The following is a 21,957-nucleotide window of genomic DNA, read 5'->3' as shown; positions in this document are numbered from 1 at the left end:
ATTTATTACGTTTATATCCCCCCTTTCCTCCAAGGAGCTCAAGGAGGCATACATGGTTCTCCTCTCCCCATTTGATCCACACAACCTTGTGAGGTGGGTTAGGCTGAGAGGCCATGACTGGCCCAAGGTCACCCAGTGAGCTCCATGGCTGAGTGCAAATCCAAACCCTGGTCTTCCATGTCATAATGCAACACCTATTACACCAAACTGGCTCTTAATTTAGCAACTAAGCACCTCACCAATAGCATTTCTTAAACAAACAAAAGCAAAGCTAAACAGAGGTAAGGCGCCGCTAAGCACCAAGGCCTCTCTTCTCTCCAGTGACACTATGAAGTTTGAGCAAACGGTAAAGATGGAGATTCTGTCACCTACAGCAGGTGCTTACAGTCATCAATGTGGCCCAGGGGCTAGTACAAGCCCATGAAGTGAAGGGCACCGTGATCATCACTATTGCACAAGTTGCTGAGAGAGATAAGGGGTGCATCTATGTTCTGTATCCAGCCAAAAAAGAGGGATCTTCTCTCTCACTCACCACATGTCCTCTGTGATGTGTGAAAAAACTGAAGGGGTGCTTGAACTTCACAACAGGGTGCCCGGGGAGGCTCAAATATGGACAATCCTGAGCAGGGCCAGTTTTAGGTTTGATGGGGCTCTTAGCAAAAATGGCCTCTGGGTTTGCATCAATGAGCTCGGCCCTATGTGGATTACCATGCAGCAGGGATGCTGTGGTTGGTGCTGGGTGGTAATTTCCCACAATGCCCTGGAGCAAAGTGACATTGGTGGCATCATGGGAAATTTAAATGGTGTTACCTACCTGCTGGATGCTGATCAGAGCACTACAAAAAGCCCACAAACTGAACATCAGCAGTGGGTGACCCACTCAGAGCCCAGGCATCTGCCTGAGGATGCCAAGGGCTGATGCCTGTTCCAAAATGAGAGATCCTATCCCTTTTGCAAATTTCCCTGTGATGAATGGAAAAGTTGGGGAAGAGAGCAAGCCTAGGAAGATTGGATGTATTGGGGGGCTGTAGCTCTTTGCATGCAGAAGGTTCAATCCCCAACATCTTCAGGCAGGGCTGCAAAAGAGCCCTACGTGAAACTCTGGAGAGAATTAGGAACATGGGAATCAGCCTTATACTGAGTTAGACCATTGGTCTATCTAGCTCAGTATTGTGGCTCTCCAGGGTTTCAGGGAGGGGTTCTCTCCCAGCCCTATCTGGAGATGTTGGGGGGTTGAACTAGGGACCTTCTGCACGCAAAGCAGATGTTGCACCACTGAGCCACAGCTGCTGTCAGTCAGTATAGAGACAACACTGAGCTCCATGGACCAATGGTCTGATGAGGCCTAAGGCAGCTTCTTATCTCGACTCAAAACACTTCCAATTTTCTGGGACACCCAGATTGACTCTTTGCTTGTCTTTGTGTATATTGCTCCATTCCTTCCTCTGGTGGGTTAAGGGACCTGCCCAAATCTTGATGGTTGCCCTGAGATCACTTGCTGAGGATCTGGTGGGTGGGAGCAAAAAAGGGGCAGGAGTGAACAAAGCAAATGAATGATTAAGCTTCGGGTTCCTGCCAATCCCTGTCCTGCCAGTCAAAAGAGATTACTAAATTCATAATGCACACTAATGGTGCATTTGCAGTAAATGATGGGAGCAGAAGGCTGCTATTAGGACCTCAAAATGGATTTTCTTCTGCAATCATTTCTGTCTTAGTAAGAAGCCCCATGGATCCAGCTGGTGAATAAATTTAATTTATGTGGTGCACACCCACCCACCCCACACAAAGGCAGATAGCAATGTTATTCCTACCATTGTATCTTTCCAGGCATTTTTTGAAGTGGAAAGTATCATTCAATTCACGCTTCTCCTTCTTGAAGCCTCTCCTTCCAGAATGAAGTGTCAGAATGGGCTGTAAAACTTCAGACTTCAGGTGGTGGTGGTGGGGAATCATATTTTATTTTATATTTGTTTTTTTAAATTTATGATCATATTTATATCCCAACCTTTCTTTTATGGAGCTCAAGGTGGCATACAGGATTATCCCTATCCCCACTTGATCCTCACAACAACTCTGTAAGGTTAGACTGAGAGAGAGAACTCATCCACATGGCCATTTAGTGTGTGTCTGGTGCTACTGGCATCCCTTTGTAATTTGCATGGTTCCCATGACGTTGCAGGCAAGCAGAAGCTAGAACGCAGTTTTCCCCTTTAAATCCATATCAACCCAATCCAATTATAATGCAAAAAGAAAGGGAAAAACCATCTCAGCTTTGCTGTGCTCCTCTGTGTAGGTACTTTGCTTCAATTTTTTTTAGTAGGCAGGCTCTCTTATGCCCCAATGCCCGCTCCCTCTCTCTTTGTCACCAGCAAAAGCTGCTGCAGTCGCTACCTACTTTGCCTTTCACTCACTCCTGCCTCTAATCAGTTTCATAGCTGTGAGAGGCGTGCAATTGACAAGAAACAATGAAACTGACAAAAAAAAACACCTTCCCCTTCTCCATTAGCAATATCAACACTCCAGAGGGAGTAAACAGGTAAAATTGGGGACCTTGACGTGTAAGAACACAGAGGCGGGGAAAGCGGAGGAAGATTTGATTCATCTGATTCAAATCAGGAAGCTAGAATCCATTGGGCAAAATGACAAAGATTTCAAATCTTATCTTCTGTGCAGTGGGGGAAGGGACCTACCCAGTCTTGCCCTTAACAGCATCTTTCTTTTCAAAAGAGTGTGAATCACTGTCAAAGCAGACCTGATAGACATATCAATTTGATCTTTCTTTAGCTGTCTGGGGAGAGAAGCATCACATTTATTTTTGGGTTCCTGGAAATGAGTTCCTTACTGCTCAGAGGCTCTGATGCACATTTTATGTTTATATGCTTTCTGACCCTTGCTTTTATAAGTATGGGAGACCAGACTTTCATAAACGATTGCAGCCTTGATAAAGAGTCACCATAAATCTTTATTAATTTGCATCCTTCACGGATGAAGAAATCCATTGCTAAAGAACCAGTGATTTTATTCCTGGTCTGATGCCCAGGGTGTAACTTGATATCTTGCTGTTTGCTTGTCATCCCCACATTTTTTTTTCATTTATGGGGCCATCTACCATTATCCAAACAAGAGAGTTCTTACTAAAACCACTAAATGATCTCAATATCCACTGAGTAACGATTAATTGTGAGGACGGGGTTGGCAGCTTTTTTGGGGTCACTGGGCACACTTGGAATTTTGAGAAGAGGAAGTGGGTGCATGCCAGATGGCTGCTGTGGGGCGTGGCATAACACAAAATGGCTGCCTTGGGGGAGTGGCATAGCACACAGCGGCTATCGCATTTAAAAGAGCAGAAAGAGAGACAGGATCACAACATGGTGCAGGCATTCCTCCCTCTACCAATCAATGAGAAAAAGGCCTACATTGGCCACTGCCACACTAGTTCACAGAGAGAAGCTCTTTGCACCTTTTCTCTCTTTACAGTGGAAGGGTGTGAGTGGGTATCAATCCTGGTGTCCCATAAAATGTGGATATGTTTAAGGGGGGGTGTTCAATGCTGGAGAGGTAAAGTCTATGTAAATAAGAACTGAGCAGGAAGAACAAATAGTCTTTCTTGCATTGTAGTTTTTTTTGGGGGGAAGGGATATTTACTAAGACCTTTCGCAAGCACCATAGGAGGTACTAGTAGTCACTCTGATACTCATAGACACCCTGCTGGCGACCACTGGAATAGCAAGCCAAGGCTTCCTGGTTTATTATCCCTCTTGTGCCAGGGGAGTAGCAATTAGGCAGAGTAACAAACCAGGATAAGCAGCAAACCCAGGTTGTTGCAATGAATAAACTTGGTCTAGGAATGGGGGAGAAATTTGATTCAGTTTGCATTTTAAAGCCAAATGTATCACTTTCTGAAACAATATGAGAAGCCATCCTTTGAAATTTGTACCTACCCAAATCTTGCAACGCAGTTCTCCAACTAGCCAATGTTTACAAAAATGCATATATTAGGGGAAAGTGTGCACAAAAATGAATATATTAGTGAAAATAATATACATACGTGCATTATATTAGAAAAAATTTCTTGCAAAAATTTGTACATTAGTCAAAACTATATACAATGTTTTTATTAGGAGAAATTTACATTTAAAAGCTTAAGAGTTTTCATGAGGATTTTTTTTTAAAAAAAAATGCAAATTGCTGCAGAAATGTGGAGGAAGTAAGAGAATTGTAATTGACAGATCCTATCCCTAATGAGGCCACTGGCATCTTTCCAGCATCCACACCAAACATTTTAGGCATTATACCACACTGGTCTTGGAAACACTGTCTATCCTCTGTCAGCGACATCATTCGAGGGTGACTATTTCAAACCGGCTAGAAAAGGCATGACTGGTTTTTTTGTTTTGCTTTTCCAAAGGCTTATTGTTGATGGGGATTTTTTTGGGGGGGGTGCTTATAAGCATTTCAGATATATGATTGAAAAAGGAGGAAGTGGAAAATGACATTGTATTTAAAAGCAACTGATATGTCAGCAAAGAAATTAAAAGTCACTCTTTCCCCCCAAGTTTTAATGTTCCAGAACACAACGCTTTTGGAAATAAGGAAACAAGCAATGGGTTTTGCTTCAGGCCACAGAAAACCTCAAAGTTCAAGGCCTATAACAGTGGTAAAGAACACCTCAGGCCTGGGGCCTAGGTGTCGCTACTTGGACCTTGGGATTCTCCCTAAGCCGTACCCTCCTTCAGTGCTTTTGCCTGGCTGGAATAATAATAATAATAATAGTAATAGTAATAATAATAGTAATAATAATAGTAGTAGTAGTAGTAGTAGGTTGCTTTTCTCACCAATGTGACACAAGCAATTTTCATTAGCAAAACCTAAAAACACTTCTGACAATTAAAAACCTGTTAAACACAATCAATACAGGGCAGGTATACAGGTCCTGCTCGACTAGAAAACGTCATCAATAGCCAATAGCTAGCACAAGGGCCAAAGGCCTGGGAAAAATAGGAAGGTCTTTGTCTGGCACCTAAACATGGATCAAAATGGCACCAAGCGTGCCTCCCTGGAATGCGCCCTTCAACTCTGATGGTGGCTTTTGCTTGCCTGGATGGAGGATATAGAAACAGGTGTGCATCGAAATTAAAGGTAAAGGTAACATTTACATTCATAATGTTTTTAATTGTTGTAAACCACCCAGAGAGCTTCGGCTATGGGGCGGTACACAAATGCAATAAATAAATAAATAATAAAACTAATTCAGTGGTCTGCCCACTTTTGCCATTGGCCCTCCCCACCACTGGCATGTGGCCCCTGGAAGGTAGCCCAGAAGGGAACGTGGCCCTTAGCTGCAAAAGGTTCCCGGCCCCTAGCGTATAAGGACGCTATGCCTACATTCGATTCCGATCCCCTATGCCTCTCGAAGTATTTTTACTGTTTTCCTGTCATTTATTATTTTATTTACTTTCTAACATTTATATCCCACCTTTTCCTTCATCCTTGAACCCCAAGTGGCATACAGGTGGCTCCCATTTGTTCACTTTTCCAAATATTGACTAGATCCAATTTCAGCAAGGTGGTGGCCTCATGAGCCTCAGGTCCATATCATGGGACTGTGAAGTTAGTGATGACTAATGTAAGTCCTGTTGATTCCATTGAGTCTACTCTAAGCGTGACTACATCTAGATCCAACCCTCATCAATTAATTTTCTTATGAGGCAGAAAATCTTCTATTTCTCTGGCATCAGAGACATTCCTGGGAAAACACCTCCCTCTTCCATTCAACTGACACCCATCCATTATTAGCTAAGAGCATTGGCCTCGAACAGTCCTGTGATAGTTATGTGATGAATGTTTTGGAAAAAAGCACAGCGAGACCAATATTTTCAAGAACAGCAGGGTAGCTGCTCCCATTTCTCTTTGCACACACACAAAAAGAAAAGATACCATCCATCTGAGGGTGGGGAAGAGGAGGAGGAGGAGGAAAAGAAGAGAAAATGCCACATGCTCGGAATAAAACTGGAGCTGAACGAAATCTGTTTCCCAAAAATGATGCTCCCGTCCCAAATTGCACACCCTTATCTATAGTGTCTATGTATATTTATGCACCCAGGAACAGCTGCAAGCGGGTGAGTCATTGCTGCTATTTAATCAACTTGCAAATTGGCTGTCAGGAGAATGGATTCCTTTCAGCACATCTTAGTCAAATAGGTTTGAAAGCTATGGAGTCTTTGTTTTTTTTTTGAAAAGACTATTTGGAAGGGAAAACACACACACACCAAGCTCCGTCAGTTAAGGAAATGTGTTTGTGTACACACACACACACACACACACACACACACGCACACACACGGGACTGCCACCTCTGATCTCTGCTTCACATATTCGCCCACCCTATCACCTAAACCCTTCACCCAAACCACCTCCATCCCCTTAGAGGTCACCAAAAGCCTTTTACAATTCTTCCCCCTCTTCTCCTTTGCCAACCCCAATGTCGGAGATGCAAAGAAGGGAAAGGAGGATCACTAAAGGCTTAGACCATCTCATTTCCACCTCATGCCGCCACTGCCCCACCAATCAGGATGAAGAGTCTGTCTGGCAGGAGGGAAGAGCATGGCAAGGAGGAAGTTGGCCAGAAACAGTAGTAGCTGCAGCAGATTACCAGGCTGCAGCTTCTGGCTGCCTTCCTTTGCTGCTCCTCCTGCCAGAATGACTCCTCATCCTAATCCGCTGGGCAGTGGCAGGAGAAGCAGTGGATCCCCCAGCTGTCAGGGAAGGAGGAAGATGGTCAGTAATGGTGCCAGCTGGCCTGGGCATTTGGATCATGGAGGCAGGAGCCCAAGTCTGGCAGACTGAGGAGCCAGTTGAGCTAGGGAGCTGCTCCAGCCTGTTCTGGCTGCCCCTCTGCGGCTCGCCCAGGCCATTAATCCTTCTTGTCTTTCTGTAGTTAGCAGTGCCACCTGTCTGTGGCCAAGTGAACTGCAGCGCGATGACATTCTTTGATTTTTATGTAATATGGAATACATACACAGAGGTATGTGCATAGGTACACATTCAAAACATTAATGAATTTGCTTAATTAACTAATCATGATTTTAAAATATAAGTGACAACTGCAACAAAATGTTATAGTGTGGCATAATCCAGTTCACTGTTCCAAGTCAGTCAAGCTATACTTCCTCTATGATATAGCATTCCAATTCCATTCCCATTCCCACTCCCACTTTGCTAGTCAGTCAGCATTCTGTGGCTGCTGAGCACACTTAGTAAACATCAGGCAATTTGGGGGTGAGGGTTGTGAACCCCAAGAACTCCACAACATTTCTCTTTTTTTAAAAAACAATGGCTGCCTATGCTTTTACACTTTGGCCACACAACCAAAGGAAAGGAAAGCATTGTTAATATTATTTTGGGGGGAGGATGGGGAAACGGAACAGTAAAAGCAAAAGATAGTGGAAAAATAACCAGAAATGGAACCGCCTGACAACTGGACAGAATGCAATCGAACAGGAACCAGCAAGTGAATCCCATCCCTGTCCATAGCCAATCACTCTGGCAGAGTGCCCCTGCCTTGGGACTGCCCTCCCAGGGCTGGTCTGCTGGCAGCGATGCACCAACAGCAGTGACCTTCCCCCTGCAACAAGTCTTTTAAGTACAGACCTTATTCCAGTCTGCGTCTCCGTTTGAATTGCTTTTTGAGATTTCTTAAAGCTGGTTTTAAAGAGATGTTTTTAAGATATTTTGTTTTAATAAGTTTTTAAATATGTTTTATTTTAATACGCTTTCAAAGATGTTTTGTTTTAATATGTTTTAAAAATCTTTTGTTTTTAAGATGTTTTAGAGTGCTTTTAGTATTTTTGTTTGCTACCCTGGCCTCCTTCTGGGAGGAATGGTGGGATATTAAATAAATAAACAAATAAAATAGGCTTCCCACCTGGAAACCTGCTTCAGCGGTGCCATAGTTCTTGCTCTTCATGGGCAGAACTAGCTGGCCAAACCTGGCTACTCCAACAGGCTGCTGTTCTCCAGGTGCAGCAAAAAAGAACTGGGGAGGCTAATGATCCACCGCCCATCTAGTTACAAAGTGGAAGTGGGCCTTTCCCACAGTGGCACCAACCATCCAGTGCACCTTCCCCTATGCAGTCCAAGAGGCATCAGCCTGTTTCAGATGCCTTTTAAAATGTATTGATTTGTGGGGGGTTTTAAAATTGCATTTTATTAAGTTTTTAAAGCACACAACAAAAACAGGGCAGAAACCCTTGCCCCTGTAAGGAAACAATAAAGTCACAAGTTGGTCTCTTTGCAATCTGAAGAATGAGTTCTCAAATCGCCATTCAGAAGGAACAACACAAGCTAAACAAAAAAGGAGGGAGGGGGGAGAATTGTCATTGGGATTTGGGTACCACCTCGTGTGTAATTTCTGAGAGGTAATCAAAAACAGCATCCCAGAATCTGTCAATGCATTGGTATTGCCACCACATATGCAAAAAGGTGCCCAATGTCCCACACCCCTTCCAGCAATTGGGAGACACAGATGGATTCATATAGTTCAGCCTGGCCAGTGTTAGGTGCCATCTATGGACCACCTCGAAGGTGGCTTCCCTTACCATTGCTGAAACAGTCTTGAAAGGTTGTCACAACCATAGACCGTCCCAGGATGTCATTGGTATCTTTTCGCCCAGGTCTCTTTCCCATATTGTGCGCAAGCCCTCAAATGATCCAGAAGCAAGTAAAACAGTGAAATAGTTCCCTGACTCTGATAGTTTGAACTTACTGATTTGTTCCAATTTGTTTTCCCAACTGTTAATTTTTAAATTGCACAGCTCAGTATTTTGTTTCAGTATTTTGATTATTCTGGTTGTGGATGTTTATTGTGATATTGACAGTATGTATTTTGTTTTATTTGCATTTTAGCTTTGTGGATGTTATGGGCTTTTACTTTGTAAACTGCTTAGATACATATTTTTATATGAGGCAGTCTAGAGATTAAATAGACATGGTTCATTGTTGTGGGAAACAGGATGCTAGATTGATCAAGCAGTTTTCCTTCACTTCTAATCTTGTGACAAAAGGGTTTGCAATGCTAAGAATTCCCACCTCTCTCTCCCTTCCACATTTTTTTGGAAATAGTAAATATGACTGATACAGAAAATAACGTGAGAACCAGACATTTTTTAAATCAAGGGTGGGGAACCTCAGGACTGGGAGCTGAAAGTGGCCCTTTGGGTCTCTCTATTTGGCCCTCGGACCTTTCCCCAGGCCATGCCCCTCACGAGCCCTGCTTCACATCCTTGAGTCTTTTTGCCCGGCTAGAATGTGTTCTTGAATTCTGATGATACCTCTCGCTTGTCTGGATGGAGGTCGGAGATGGGAGTGCAAGCAAGTGTAGAAACTACCCTACGGTACAAAGGTAACATTCATATTTGCTGCTTCACTTGCTTTTGCTTCCCCTTCTACCACTGGCATAGGGCCCCAGGGAATATGGTCCGCAGGCTGAAAAAGCTCCTCACCTGTTTTAAATCACAGTCTCTGTCTGCAAATTTTTAAGGATTATCCAGATGCAATTTTTAAGGGTTATCCAGATCATAATTCCTACCCTTCGTTTGTCTCGCAGTGTTTGGAACGAACTTTTGTGTGTTTCCTATATACGCATGCTTCAGAAATGTAGGCTTCCATATATATCAGTAACTGCTAAACTTATTGCAGTTATACACCCTGGAAAAATGTGGTTTAACTTGATGTAAATGAGAAGGGAAATCTTGACGCACGATTGTGAGGCAGGCTAATTTAACTTCTGTGAAAAAGGAATTAACAGTCAAACGTTGACATCCAAATAACTACTTTGAAGGCCCCAGGGATCACTGCTGGGATCCTTTTATGGGATCACAGATCCCCCCCTCCCTGAACATCAGGAATGTAGTGGCCAAGGGACTAAGCTCTGAATTGGGAAGCCCCCAGTTCGACTCTTGCTTCAGCTACAAACCCATTAGGAGGCCTTAACCAAGCCAGTCTGTCTCAGCCGAGCCCTAATAACAACTGCCCTACTTAGGGTCATAGGAAGCTGCCTCATACAAAGTCCATCTAGCTCGGTACTGTTGACACTGGCTGGCAGTGGCTCTCCAGGGTTTCAGACAGAAGACATTCCCAGCCCTAACTGAAGATGCTGAGGATTGAATTTGGGACCTTCTGCATGCAAAGCAGATGTTCTACCACTGAGCTACAACACTCTTCCTCCTTAAAAAGGGTACTGTGAACGAATGCCTTCCCTAAAGAGGCAAGTCTGGTGCAAATACTACAAAACCTTTTGGGCCCAGGTACGGCTGGAAGGATCTGTCAATTTCAGTTATCTCAGTTTCTCAATTTTCCACTCTTAATTCTTCAACTTTCTCCAGGAATTTGCAGGTCCTCATGAAAACTCTTCAGCATTTCAGTACAAATTTCTCCTAACACATTTTTGTATGCAGTTTTGACAAATGTACACATTTTTGTATGCAGTTTTTCCTATAATGCATTTTATATATTCATTTTTATGCACACTTTCCCCCCAATATAAGCATTTTTATAAACATTGCTTTGCAATCTGCATTGCAAAATCCGGATAAGTGCCAATTTAAAAGGATGGCTGTGTTTCAGTTCTCTAATTGTTTCGGAAAGTGTGAATTTGATAGATTTGGCTTTAAATGCAAACTGAATCAAATTCTCCCCTCTTCTTAGCCCCAGGTTAGGACCTCCCTACTTGCCCAGGTATTTTAGATGTTCTTCTGTTTGGAATTTTGCTCTTTCATTTTTACAGAGCAATCCAACTCAGGGGAAGCCAGCACAAGCAATGCTGGAGCAAGAGAAGCTGGTGTAAAGTTCTGCTGCATCCAGTTATCATTCAGGAGCCCCTCGGTTGGCTGAATGCCAGCTCAGCTGGGAGCTGCATGCAAGGACAAAAAGTAAAAGCCTGCTCTCCCAAATACCCCTACCAAGGAGTAAGCCCTCTCCATTGACTTCTATTGTAATTATTTTCTGACTTAGGCCAACCTTTTTCCCGGCCTAACTTTTACCTGAATTGGGACCTGCAGGAGCACACCAAACATGAGCTGGATGTGACCTAAGTTCCCTCACCTCAGCCCCTTCCCCTGACACGCCCCCAACATCCCCCCAAAATGCCCCTTTTGGGGGGACTTACAAGGGCTTCACTTATGGCGGTCTCAGCGGAGCCGGCTAAGGAACTTACACTGGCATAGTCCGGCTGAGCTGGAGATCCGTCGCATCCAACTCCCCTCAGCCTGGCATAAATGAGAGTTGGATTGTGCCCTTAGTCTGCACATTGTCCCGCTTAATCGTTGCTTCGTATATCACATTTATATGCTTCATGCAAATAGGGTTATTCACACCTTTGCACAACACTTGCCTTGGAATCTTTTCAGTGAAGGAAGGCTTTGACATAAATAAATAAATAAAATAAGAGATTACAACAAAAGAATGAATGCAATGCCCTTTGAACAGTGAGAGAGCTATATAAATCACTATAATAACAAATGGCTTTCAAAAAAAATTCCAGCTGGGGTGCTGTTTACTTGTTTGTTTCAAATATAACTTTTAACCTCAACGTCCCATATTTACTCAAGGTCAAGACAGATTCCATGCAAATAAAACAACAATGTAAGTGTACAATAAAAGAATCCAGTTGTAGTTGATCAAAGAAATGCAAGAATGCAGTAATCCAGTAACATAGTTCTTTTTCCAAAACATCATGTAGGTCTTATGAAAGTTAGTAAACGCCAATGGATTGGGACATCATTGTGTTCCTCAGGGAGAACATTCCAGATACCACCAAAAGCCAGTGGACTTGTATGGGGAGGGTCATTTTTTAAAACAGCTATAGGGAGCCAGTGGCCTTTCAGATGTTGCTGGATAACAATTCCCATCATCCCTATGCTATCTGGGGCTGATAAGAATTGGAGTCTAACAACATCAGGAGAGACACAGGTTGCCCACCCATGCTTGAAGAGGTATGTTGGTTCTAAACTGTTGGCTTTAAAGATAAGAATGAGCCCTTTACATTTATTGGGCTCAGAAGCTTACCTGCCTACGCACATCAGCAGACAGGTTGCAGCATCAGCTTCCAAACCATCATAGCAGAAGTACCATAGCACAGTGGTAAGAACATAAAACATAAGAAGACCTGCTAGTAGAGTATCTGCTTTGCATGCAGAAGGTCCCAGTTTCAATCCCCAGCACTTTCAGGTAGGGCTGGGAGAGAATCCTGTCAAAACCCTGGAGAGCCACTGCCAGTCAGTGTAGACAATACTGAGTTAGATGGACCAATGGTCTGACTCAGTGTAAGTCAGCTTCATAACTTTCTATGTTCCCAAGTGTAGCTCCGTATAGATCACATTACAGTAGTCAATCCAAGAGGTTACAATGGCATGGTTATCGCTAAAAAGCTCTTTCTGGCAGGAAGGGCAGGATATAAATTTAATAAATAAATAAAGGGACACAGTATCAGCTGAAGTTACCCAGGAAATGCAGTGCATCCAACATGGCAGTACAATCCCCATCAACAAAAGGTAAATCACACTACCTTTGGCTCTCAGCAAACATTGCTTCTATCTTCTCTGGATTCAGCTTCAGCTTGTTAACTCTCATTCAGCTGCCTACAACTTCTAGGAACTGATTAAGAGTTGCGACAGATAGTCCCTAGTTCAGCTGTGGGGAACCTTTGGCTCTCTCCAGATGTTGCTGAACTACAACTTCCATCATCCCTGGCCATTGGCCATGCTTGTTAGGGCTGATGGGAGTTTAAGTTCAGCAACATCTGGAGGGCCAAAGGTTCCCCACCCTTGCCCTAGTTGCTTAAAGGAATAAAGGCGTATGGATGACACCTAGCCCAAGAGTTCCAGATAATCTCTTCCAGTAGCTTCATGTAAATATTGAGTAACATTAAGTGACAGAACCAACTTCTACGGAACACCAAACCAGGTCCCTAAACCACACTGGGATCTTAACCAATGTACAGTGGTACAAAAATTGAACACATTAAATAAATAATCTCCAACACTTTATGAAGCCAAGCAGAACTTTTTTTGCATTTCTTTGAGTCTTTGTATTAGGGAATTGTCTAACAGGTCCAGAGAATCTATGGGTGATCTCCAATTGTTGTGCCTTGCTTGCACAATGAACTTCTGCTTCCACAAACATTGCTTTCCCTTCTTATCCTCCCCCCTCCAGCTCCCAGGGTGCCCTAAAAATCTCTTTCAGAGGGTTGGAGTGATGTTTGCAGAAATTTTTTCTAGAGCTTTATTTTTCCAAAGAAAACTTTCTGTTTGTGAGTTCATTAGTAACAATGAATGGATGCCATTTGCAAATACAGTACTAGACAAACCTGGTAGTTTCAAATTTTTTAGCTTTGTTTACTAAATCCAAGCAAAATAAACATGCTAAATTAGACCACTCCCTAAAGTGTCAGAACATTTCCCAAGGCAAATTACCCTTTGCAAATTTGCATAGGAAAATCTTCCAATTCAAAATTTCCCCTGGGCCACACTGGTTCAACACATATGCCCCCCCAACCCAGGCATGTTAAGCACAACTACACCTATCCAACTCCAAAGTAACTGCAGCTTCAGTAAATTTTTGAAAAGCATTGAGTAGGTTTATTAAACTAATAGCTTATATGGAGAGACTCCAACCAGTTCCTCCACACATACTTTTGCAAAAACAAAACAGTCTATGTGGACTAATCCCTTTTCTTGCAGTTTATGTGTGATCATAAACACAGATGTGGGCTGCATACTAAGAGATTGTGAAGCAATGTAGGTGGTTAAAATATATATATTTCTCCCCTTTGGCTATCTGGTCCCCTGGTTTGAGTTTTACTTCATTCCGACGAAGAGAGCCAATGTGGTGTAGTGGTTAAGGTTTTGGACTGCGACCTGGGAGACCTGGGTTCAAATCCCCACATAGCCATGAAGCTCACTGGGTGACCTTGGGCCAGTCACTGTCTCTCAGCCTCAGAGGGAGGCAATGGTAAACCCCCTCTGAATACCGCTTACCATGAAAACCCTATTTGTAGGGTTGCCCATAAGTCGGAATCGACTTGAAGGCAATACATTTTACATCATTCTGTCTCTCACAACATTCTGTGCAGAGTAGGGATGGGTGAGAATTTCTATTCTGTTCGTATTCCAAGCCCTATCTAGCAAATTTGCACTTTCTGAAACAATATGAGAACCACAACACTGCCATCCTTCAAAACCCACACTTATTCAAATAATGTGATGCAGTTCTCTAACCAACGTTTACAAAAATGCATATAAAGGGAAAGCGTGTGTAAAAATGAATATATGAGTGAAAGTAACGTGCAAATATGTGTACATTAGTCAAAACAGCCTATAAAATGTGTTTATTAAGAGAAATTCACAGCAAAATGCTGGAGAATTTTTAAAAATCCACAAATTGCTGCACAAATATGGAGAACTGAATTTGAGACTGGAAAAATGAGAAACTGAGGAGAGCCGATCTTTCCATCCCTAGTGCAGAGGGTTTTTTGTTTTGTTTTGTTTTTTGCTGTCTCACCTTCTTAACTGAGCGTGCAGCCGTACAACCCATCTTTAACTGTCTAATCTCACATGATGGTAAAGCGCAGAACTAAAAGGAACATAAACAGGAAATTGGGCAAAGAGAATCTGTCCGCGGCAGCCCCCAAAAATACTGTTCTTAATAAAGAAAAACGGTAGTAGAACTGCCGTCTTAATGAAGCCTATGGCACTCCTACTGGCAAATCAATTGCTTATGCCATCGTCCCACCCCCTTCCAGGGTCCTCTGGAGTCCTCTATGGATCCTAGTAAGAGAATGTTTGATTGGTGGCAGTGAGATAATCTTTCCTTCTCCATCCTATGGAACAGCTGCTTGTAAACCCACCACATCAGAACAAGTTTCCTTACTGCAAACAATGGGAACCCGTTGCACTTCTGGTGTAATGGATTCCAACTCCCACCAGCCCCAGCCAGCATAGCCAATGGTCAGGGATGATGTGCATTGGGAGTCCAATAATATCTGGATGGCCGCAGCTTCCCCATCCCTGCCTTATTGGTGACCGCGGTCCAGAAACGTTATTACTAGAGTAGACAAGAGTCCCACTCTGGGAGCATAAGAAGAGCCCTAGTGGATAAGGCCAGTGGCCCATCCAGTCCAGCATCCTGTTCCCACAGTGGCCAACCAGATGCCCCAATAGGAAGCCCACAAGCAGGGCCTGAGCACAAGAGCAACTGGTATTCAGAAGCATGTTGCCTACGGCCATGGAGGCAGAGCATAGCCATCATGACTAGTAGCTATTGATAGTGTTATCTTCCATGAATTTGTCTAATCCTTTTTAAAAATCATCCAAGTTGGTGGCTATCACTGCTTCTTGTGGGAGTGAATTCCATAGTTTAACTATACACATTCTTTAAATCATCTGTAATTTAAAGGGATGCCAGAGGACTATTTAAAGGCATTCTGTACTTGAAGGGCCGGCCGGTTTAAAGATTAAGTACCATTAGGAAAGCAGGAGCCTTGAATCTGCCCATCAACTGTTTGCACCTGGACAGCAGATTGAACAGTCGGGCCAAATGCCACAGTCTCCCCACTGTAGTGAGATGTATTATATTATACCTCTGAGATACAAGTGTCTTAACTAGACTCTAGAATCTAGACTCTACTAACTCTTATTTCAGAGCCAAGCACTCCTTGCAAATCCATACAAAGGAAGTAAACTTCCTTTATCTCTTTATTTAAATACTTTTAAGTAAAGAAATGCTAAAACAAATAGGTCTATAACTGAGCAGCAAAAGCACATAAAAATGAGATCTGACACTGAACATGTAAATGGTTTAGTGTGCTGCAGATTATTTGTTTTTTAATTATTTTACAGTCATTATGACTTCCGATTCTGACAAATAAATTACTTGGGGTGCTATCCAACATTAGCTGTAGTGAGAATATACTCACTGAGATCAATGAACTTAAATAGTTTGCATCCAATGGGTTTATTCTAGAGTTGGATACAACTCTAAATCAATAAAAATATTATTGCATGAAAACAGAATTCAATAGATATACACATACATACATTTTCCAACTGAAACTTTGCTCCCTACTTATAAAAATGTGATTGTTCTCTTGTAAAATGCCTGTGTGAAATATCTTACTCTTTTGTGAAAAATATATACCAGGTGTGAAATTCCATATATATGAGGGCTGCTTATTTCAATGAGGTGCTCCATAAAGTCTTGCTGTTCCTCATGAGAAGCAACACATCACCTGCCAGTTTCTTCAGGCTCTTTCATTAAGTGACACCTATTGAAGACTGCCAAAGAACCTCTGTCCACTCAGGCCCATGCCCATCAGGTATGGCATGCTGCTTTTTATTATGGATGGGAACCAACTTGCTTCCTGTGATGGGAAAGGGATATAGTTCCGTGGTAAAACATCTGCTTTGCATGCAGAAGGTCCCAGGTTCAGTAAAAGCAGTGTATTTATTTGCGGGAGGGCCATAGCTCATTGGTAGAACATCTGCTTTGCATGCAGAAGATCCCAGGTTCAGTCCCTGGCCTCTTTGGTTACAGCTGAGAAAGCCTGAAACCCTAGACTGTGGCTGCCAGTCAGTGTAAACAATACCAAGCTAGACAGACCAATGGTTTGACTTAGAAAAAAGCAGTGTAATAATTTGGGGAAGGACTGCATCTCATTGGTAGAAAATCTGCTTTGCATGCAGAAGGTTCTACATTCAGCCCCCCCGCCTGTTTGGTTAGGGCCGGGAAAGACTCCTGCCTGAAACTCTGGAGTGCTGCGGCCAGTCAGTGTAGACGATACTAAGCTAGACGGGCCAACAGCCTGGCTTGGTATAAGGCAACTTCCTCTGTTTCAATGGCTTGGGAAAGAACTCTGACTGTCATCCCTGCCCCCCGCCCCCCCGGTTGCATCCTTCCCTCCAGCACCAGCAAAACTCAAACCCAAAAGGCTAATATGCAAGTCAGAATTTCATCACTGAGTTACAGAATGAGAGAGATAAAACGGGTGAGATGGCACGCAATTGGACCAGCTAGCTGTTTGAACACATTTCAAGCTCTCAAAATCTGAAATGGAAAATATACTACAGGCTGGTCTGTTCAAGCAGCTTCTTTTTTGCCACACTAGCATAAGTTGAGGCACAGAGCCAAATGGAAACTCTTCAGTGTGAACTGACAGCTGTAACAGTTTCCATGATCACAACTGCCCTTTCCTCAAGTTGAAACATCCACCAAAGTAATGACTGCGGCTGTCCCTGGCCACATCCACACCATACATTTAAAGCACTTTGATACCACTTTAACCGTCATAGTTCCCCCCAAAGAATCCTGGGAAGGGTGGTTTCTTAAGGGTGCTGACTCCTCTTCCCCTCACAGAGCTACAATTCCCAGAATGGCTTAACAATCAGTCCTTCTTACCAGGGAACTCTGGGAACTGGAGCTCTGTGAGGAGAACTGGAGCGTCTCCTAACAACACTCAGCACTCTCCACAAACTACAGTTCCCAGGATTCTTTGGTGGAAGCCATGACTGTTAAAGAGGTATCATAGTGCTTTGAATGTATGGCATGGATGTGGCCACCTGTGAGCACTTCTGGTTGCAGGGACAGCCCATGACATTTCACTGCTTCAAGGGAAAAACAAGATGGTGCCTCCCGCCCATTCCATGTACAAAAGCTGACTAAGCTAGTAGTTGAATCTTACAGCTGAATTTTGTTTCCAACAATGGGGATGACAGAGTCCTGCCACACCTGAGGGCATTAAGATAGCCTCAGAGGCACAGGCCAGGGTGCATGGCACATGGCTCTGTCCACTCTCTGCCCCTCAGCATTTGAGGCCTGAGGAAGATAGCTGCCTCACTCTGCTTAATGGTAGGGCCAGACCTGTCTGGTTGATGCAAACATTTTCCCCCAGGTTTGCAGAACTGACTATTTTCATGGGTTGATGGGTCAGACACACAGTGCACGATGTTCATCTTACACGTTGAGAGAGTGGCGGAATCCTTCTCGTGTGTCAGCATCACACCGGGCCCGTCTTTTTTTTTTCATATATAATTATAGGAAACTGTCTTGCATCAAGTCAGACAATTGGTCAGGGCCGGATTATCCATTAGGCTTAGTAGGCTGAAGCCTAGGGGCCCAGAGCTCTTGGGGGCCCGTGCAAGAGCTTCCAAACTGCCCACCATCCCCCCACTTCACTTACCTTTTTCTCTGCTGTTTTTTGCAGTTTGCCATAAATCAACATGGCGGCCGAGGTTTCCCTAAGGGGCTGAAGCCTCTGCCGCCATCTTGGTTGAAGGCACGCATGCGTGCTACATGCGCGCATTGCTGCCATCAACCAAGATGGCAGCAGAGGCTTCAACCCCTTAGGGAAACCTCGGCTGCCATCTTGATTGATGGCAAACCTGTGCGTGCAGTGCGCACAACCACAAAAAAAGAGGAAAGGTAGGTGAAGCGGGGGGGATGGGATGGGACATGACGGTGGGCGGCTCAGAAGCTCCTGTCGTGCGATCCCTCCTGTGGCTGTTTCCGCGGATCTGCCTAAGAGGAGCAGGGCCCCCCAAACACCAATCAGCCTAGGGGCCCTCCTCAGCTTAATCTGGCCCTGCAATTGGTCCATCTAACTCAGGAAATATTCCAGCCAGTAAACACACCCCTGCAGGGCCTGAGGTTCCCCATCCCTGGTGTAAATCTTCTCTAGCAGAAAGGATGATCTTATCCTCCCAGATCTGTCTTGACGTGGGGTTCTCCCATCACATTCTGTTCTTGATTTTGGGAGAGTTTCCCATGCTTCCACTGAAACTGGAATGCAGGAAGCCTTAGAAGCCAACCTGACCTATAATTCCTGAATTCCTTCCTAGTGCTTAAAAAGGCAATCAGATCCTGAACATTTTGAAACACAACAACAAAACCCTCTCAAGAGATCTTTTCAAGTCAAAATGCATTTTGTTTTGACCACTGGCTGTAACAATAACATCAATACCACACAAGCATCCACAGCAGAACACCATAACACAGCCTATAAAGAAAATTATTTATCTGTATTGTAGTCAACTAATGTTCTCCTCAACAGCTTGCCCTAAAAGCTTTCCTGGAAAAGCACGGCAGAAATAAACAAAATAACAACAAAAAAATAATCTATGACACAAATCAGCCTAAGATAAGCACTTTGGGGTCCCATGTATTTCAATGATAGCAAGAGTTAATCAATGGCAGATGATGCCTTAGTTTTAGCACCCAGGTGAGTATTTTGTTATCGGCTATAACTATCTCTGATATTTTAGAGCAGTGCTTCCCCCATTTTCCCCCATGGACCACTTGAAATCTGCTGATGGTCTTGGCAGACCACTTAATGATTTTTCTGCCCCTTGTAGCAATTGCAATGCACTGTGCTACAAACCAGAACTATCATTAGAAGCTAAAATGATGAAACTGAGGTTATCATACTTTGAATACATCATGAAAAGACAGGATTCACTAGAAAAGACAATAATGCTGGAAAAAAATAGAAGGGAGTAGAAAAAGAGGAAGGCCAAACAAGAGGTGGATTGATTCCATAAAGGAAGCCTCAGACCTGAACTTAGAAGATCTGAACAGGGTGGTTCACGACAGATGCTACTGGAGGTCATTGATTCATAGGGTCGCCATTAGTCATAATCGACTTGAAGGTACATAATAACAAAACATGTAGCACAATCCTTAATTGCATTTCTATTGCTTCTTTTATTTCTTATATTGTATTTTATGGTACTATGATTTGCATTCCATAGAATTAAAACTGTAACACAGTAAAATACAGTACAAGAAATAAGAAACAATAATAATAGAATCAAAAATTGAGGGGAATATTTCACACAGACATGCTGTAGACCACCTGAATGAAGCTCAAGGGCCAATGAAGGTCCATGGACCATAGTTTGTGAACTCCTGTTTTAGAGGAAAGGCAAAGACTTGTGGGACAAAAACCAAATCCTTCCACTCCCCACTAGGCAATTCTTAAAGCACCGGATTAAAATGGTTCATACTGTACTTTTCATACATGCATCCAGAAAAGTCTGGAAACTAAAAAGGTTTGTTATTTCCATCACTGACCTATAATTTCCCCCCTAAGCTAAGCAGAACGCAGAGCTTTCCAGCAGAGGGAAGGAGATATTTTAAGCAATGTTTGAACATTTTGGCAAGATAAGAATGTGCATCCCACATGTCCATCTGGACTTCAAGGATATTTTAAAAACACATAACACAGTCAACAACAGGACCTAATATATATTTTTAATCAATGTCAACAGTGCCTTCCATAATCAATGGCTAAACAAGAATCACAATGAGCACAGAACTTGCTACCTGTGAAGACATGTCAACACCATAATTTTCAATTTGCTTGATGAATTCTCAAAGCAATTCTCTATCTTGTTCATTCCAGAGGGGTCATCATACCTGTCTGTCAGAGCAAAACCACCAAACAGCCTTGTGGCAACTTGAAGATCAACAAATTGTCAGTACAGTCTTGTACATGACTACTCAGAAGTAAGTCGCACTGAATTGCTGATTGGGACTGACAGGAGTCCAAAAACACATGCAATCTGACTTCAAAGAGGCTTTTGCAAAGGCTTTAAAACAGCTCCTGCACTCCCGTTTTTGAAAACAGAAGTACGGGGGCTGTCTTAAGTCTTTTCCAAGTCTCCCTGAACTACCCTCAAGTCTCTGTGATCATGGAGTTAAGGGCAGGGGGAGACTTGCAAAAGCATTTTCCAAGTCTCCCCCCTCATTTCCCTTTTAATTCTCCACGACTGAGGACTTAAAGGGGGAATGGGGGGGGAGATTTGAAAGTGCCTCGTTTGGTAGGTCACAAATCACACAGCCATCCTCAGAGATCAACCATCATAACAACCAATTGTGAGAAAGGAACAGATACCTTATTTTGCGCTGACATTTTTCAGCAACAGAATCACCAGAATTACTTTTTGCTCTCTAGAAGGTACTCCATAGTCCAGGGGACAATACCCTGCAGTGTAGTTGGTATAATGGTTTGCCCCAACATGGGTCAATACCCCATTACCCACAAGACTTTACTAGGGGTCAGAGACAATCCTAGATCAAGCAAAGAGTATTCTTCTGCACTCCCTTAACTGGTTTGATCCTACAAAATTTGCAGGGGCAGAGCTGAGCAGAATCACTCACATGCAGTGTTTGCTGAACACCGATGCTGTAAATTTTCCTGCAGATGATGATGATAATGAATGTCAGTGCAACACTGACTAGTGGTGTCAACTTTATAAGCGAAGATCAACTGCTAGTATATTTGCTTTAGCTACTGAGTAGACAGCCTATGACAGACACTCCAAATTCATGCAGATAAGGCTATCAACAGCTATAAGCCATGACAGTTATATGGAATCTCAGAGCATTGGCATCTGCAGGAATTTTTTTTTTGAGGGGGGAGTAAAACACTGAAGGGGGGGAGCAGTCTAGTTTCTGATTTAAAAAATGAGAATAGTCCCTGAAGAGCTCTGCTGCATCAGGCCAAAGGCCCATCTAGTCCGGCATCCTCACTGTGGCTAACCAGATGCCTATGGGAAGCCCACAAGCAGGACCTGAGCATAACAGCATTCAGGTTCTACAAATACACTTTTAAAAAAATGGAATCTGGGAATTACAGTTCATCCAGAGGAGGAACTGCCCTCCTCTCCTGCCCACCAGTAAAGGACGCCTATTTCTTCGAGACATTATGTCACTGAATGCCAGTTTCTGAGAAGCAAAACTGGAAGAGGTCACGCTTGCTTGTGAGCTTTCTGGAGATATCTGCCTGCGGGAAACGCGACTACCGACTAAACCATGGCTGTGATCCAGCAGGGCTCTTCTTACGTTCTGATGCCTCTCCCAGCCCAGCACTCTGGGCAGTTTCTTCGGTCACCTGCTCCTCAATCTGAA

At 43.4% G+C, this 21,957-nt stretch overlaps 1 protein-coding gene across 13 annotated transcripts in view; it reads right to left on the bottom strand.

Moving 5' to 3' along the window:
- The window catches only part of GAB3 (GRB2 associated binding protein 3), a 128,027-nt gene that overhangs the window by 58,452 nt on the left and 47,618 nt on the right, over positions 1-21,957 (bottom strand). Inside the window, exons 1-2 of one of the 13 annotated variants that reach the window (XM_061599087.1) lie at positions 12,064-12,092; positions 11,213-11,415 (exon numbers count right to left, since the gene is read on the bottom strand). The exons of 10 other annotated variants lie outside the window; for them this stretch is intronic. Coding sequence is in view for 1 of the 3 variants with exons in the window: in XM_061599082.1 (XP_061455066.1) it covers positions 1,812-1,853 (42 nt within the window). In the remaining 2 variants the exon portion in view is untranslated. Of the gene's footprint in view, positions 1-1,811; positions 1,927-11,212; positions 11,416-12,063; positions 12,093-21,957 lie in introns of those variants that run through there. 2 more of the 13 variants (XM_061599088.1, XM_061599082.1) reach the window with 2 other exon arrangements.

The sequence above is a fragment of the Rhineura floridana genome, chromosome 16, assembly GCF_030035675.1.
Source record: "Rhineura floridana isolate rRhiFlo1 chromosome 16, rRhiFlo1.hap2, whole genome shotgun sequence".
Lineage (NCBI taxonomy): Eukaryota > Metazoa > Chordata > Lepidosauria > Squamata > Rhineuridae > Rhineura > Rhineura floridana.
The sequence above is the reverse complement of the archived record's forward strand: the minus strand, read 5'-3'. Positions and strand labels throughout refer to the sequence as shown.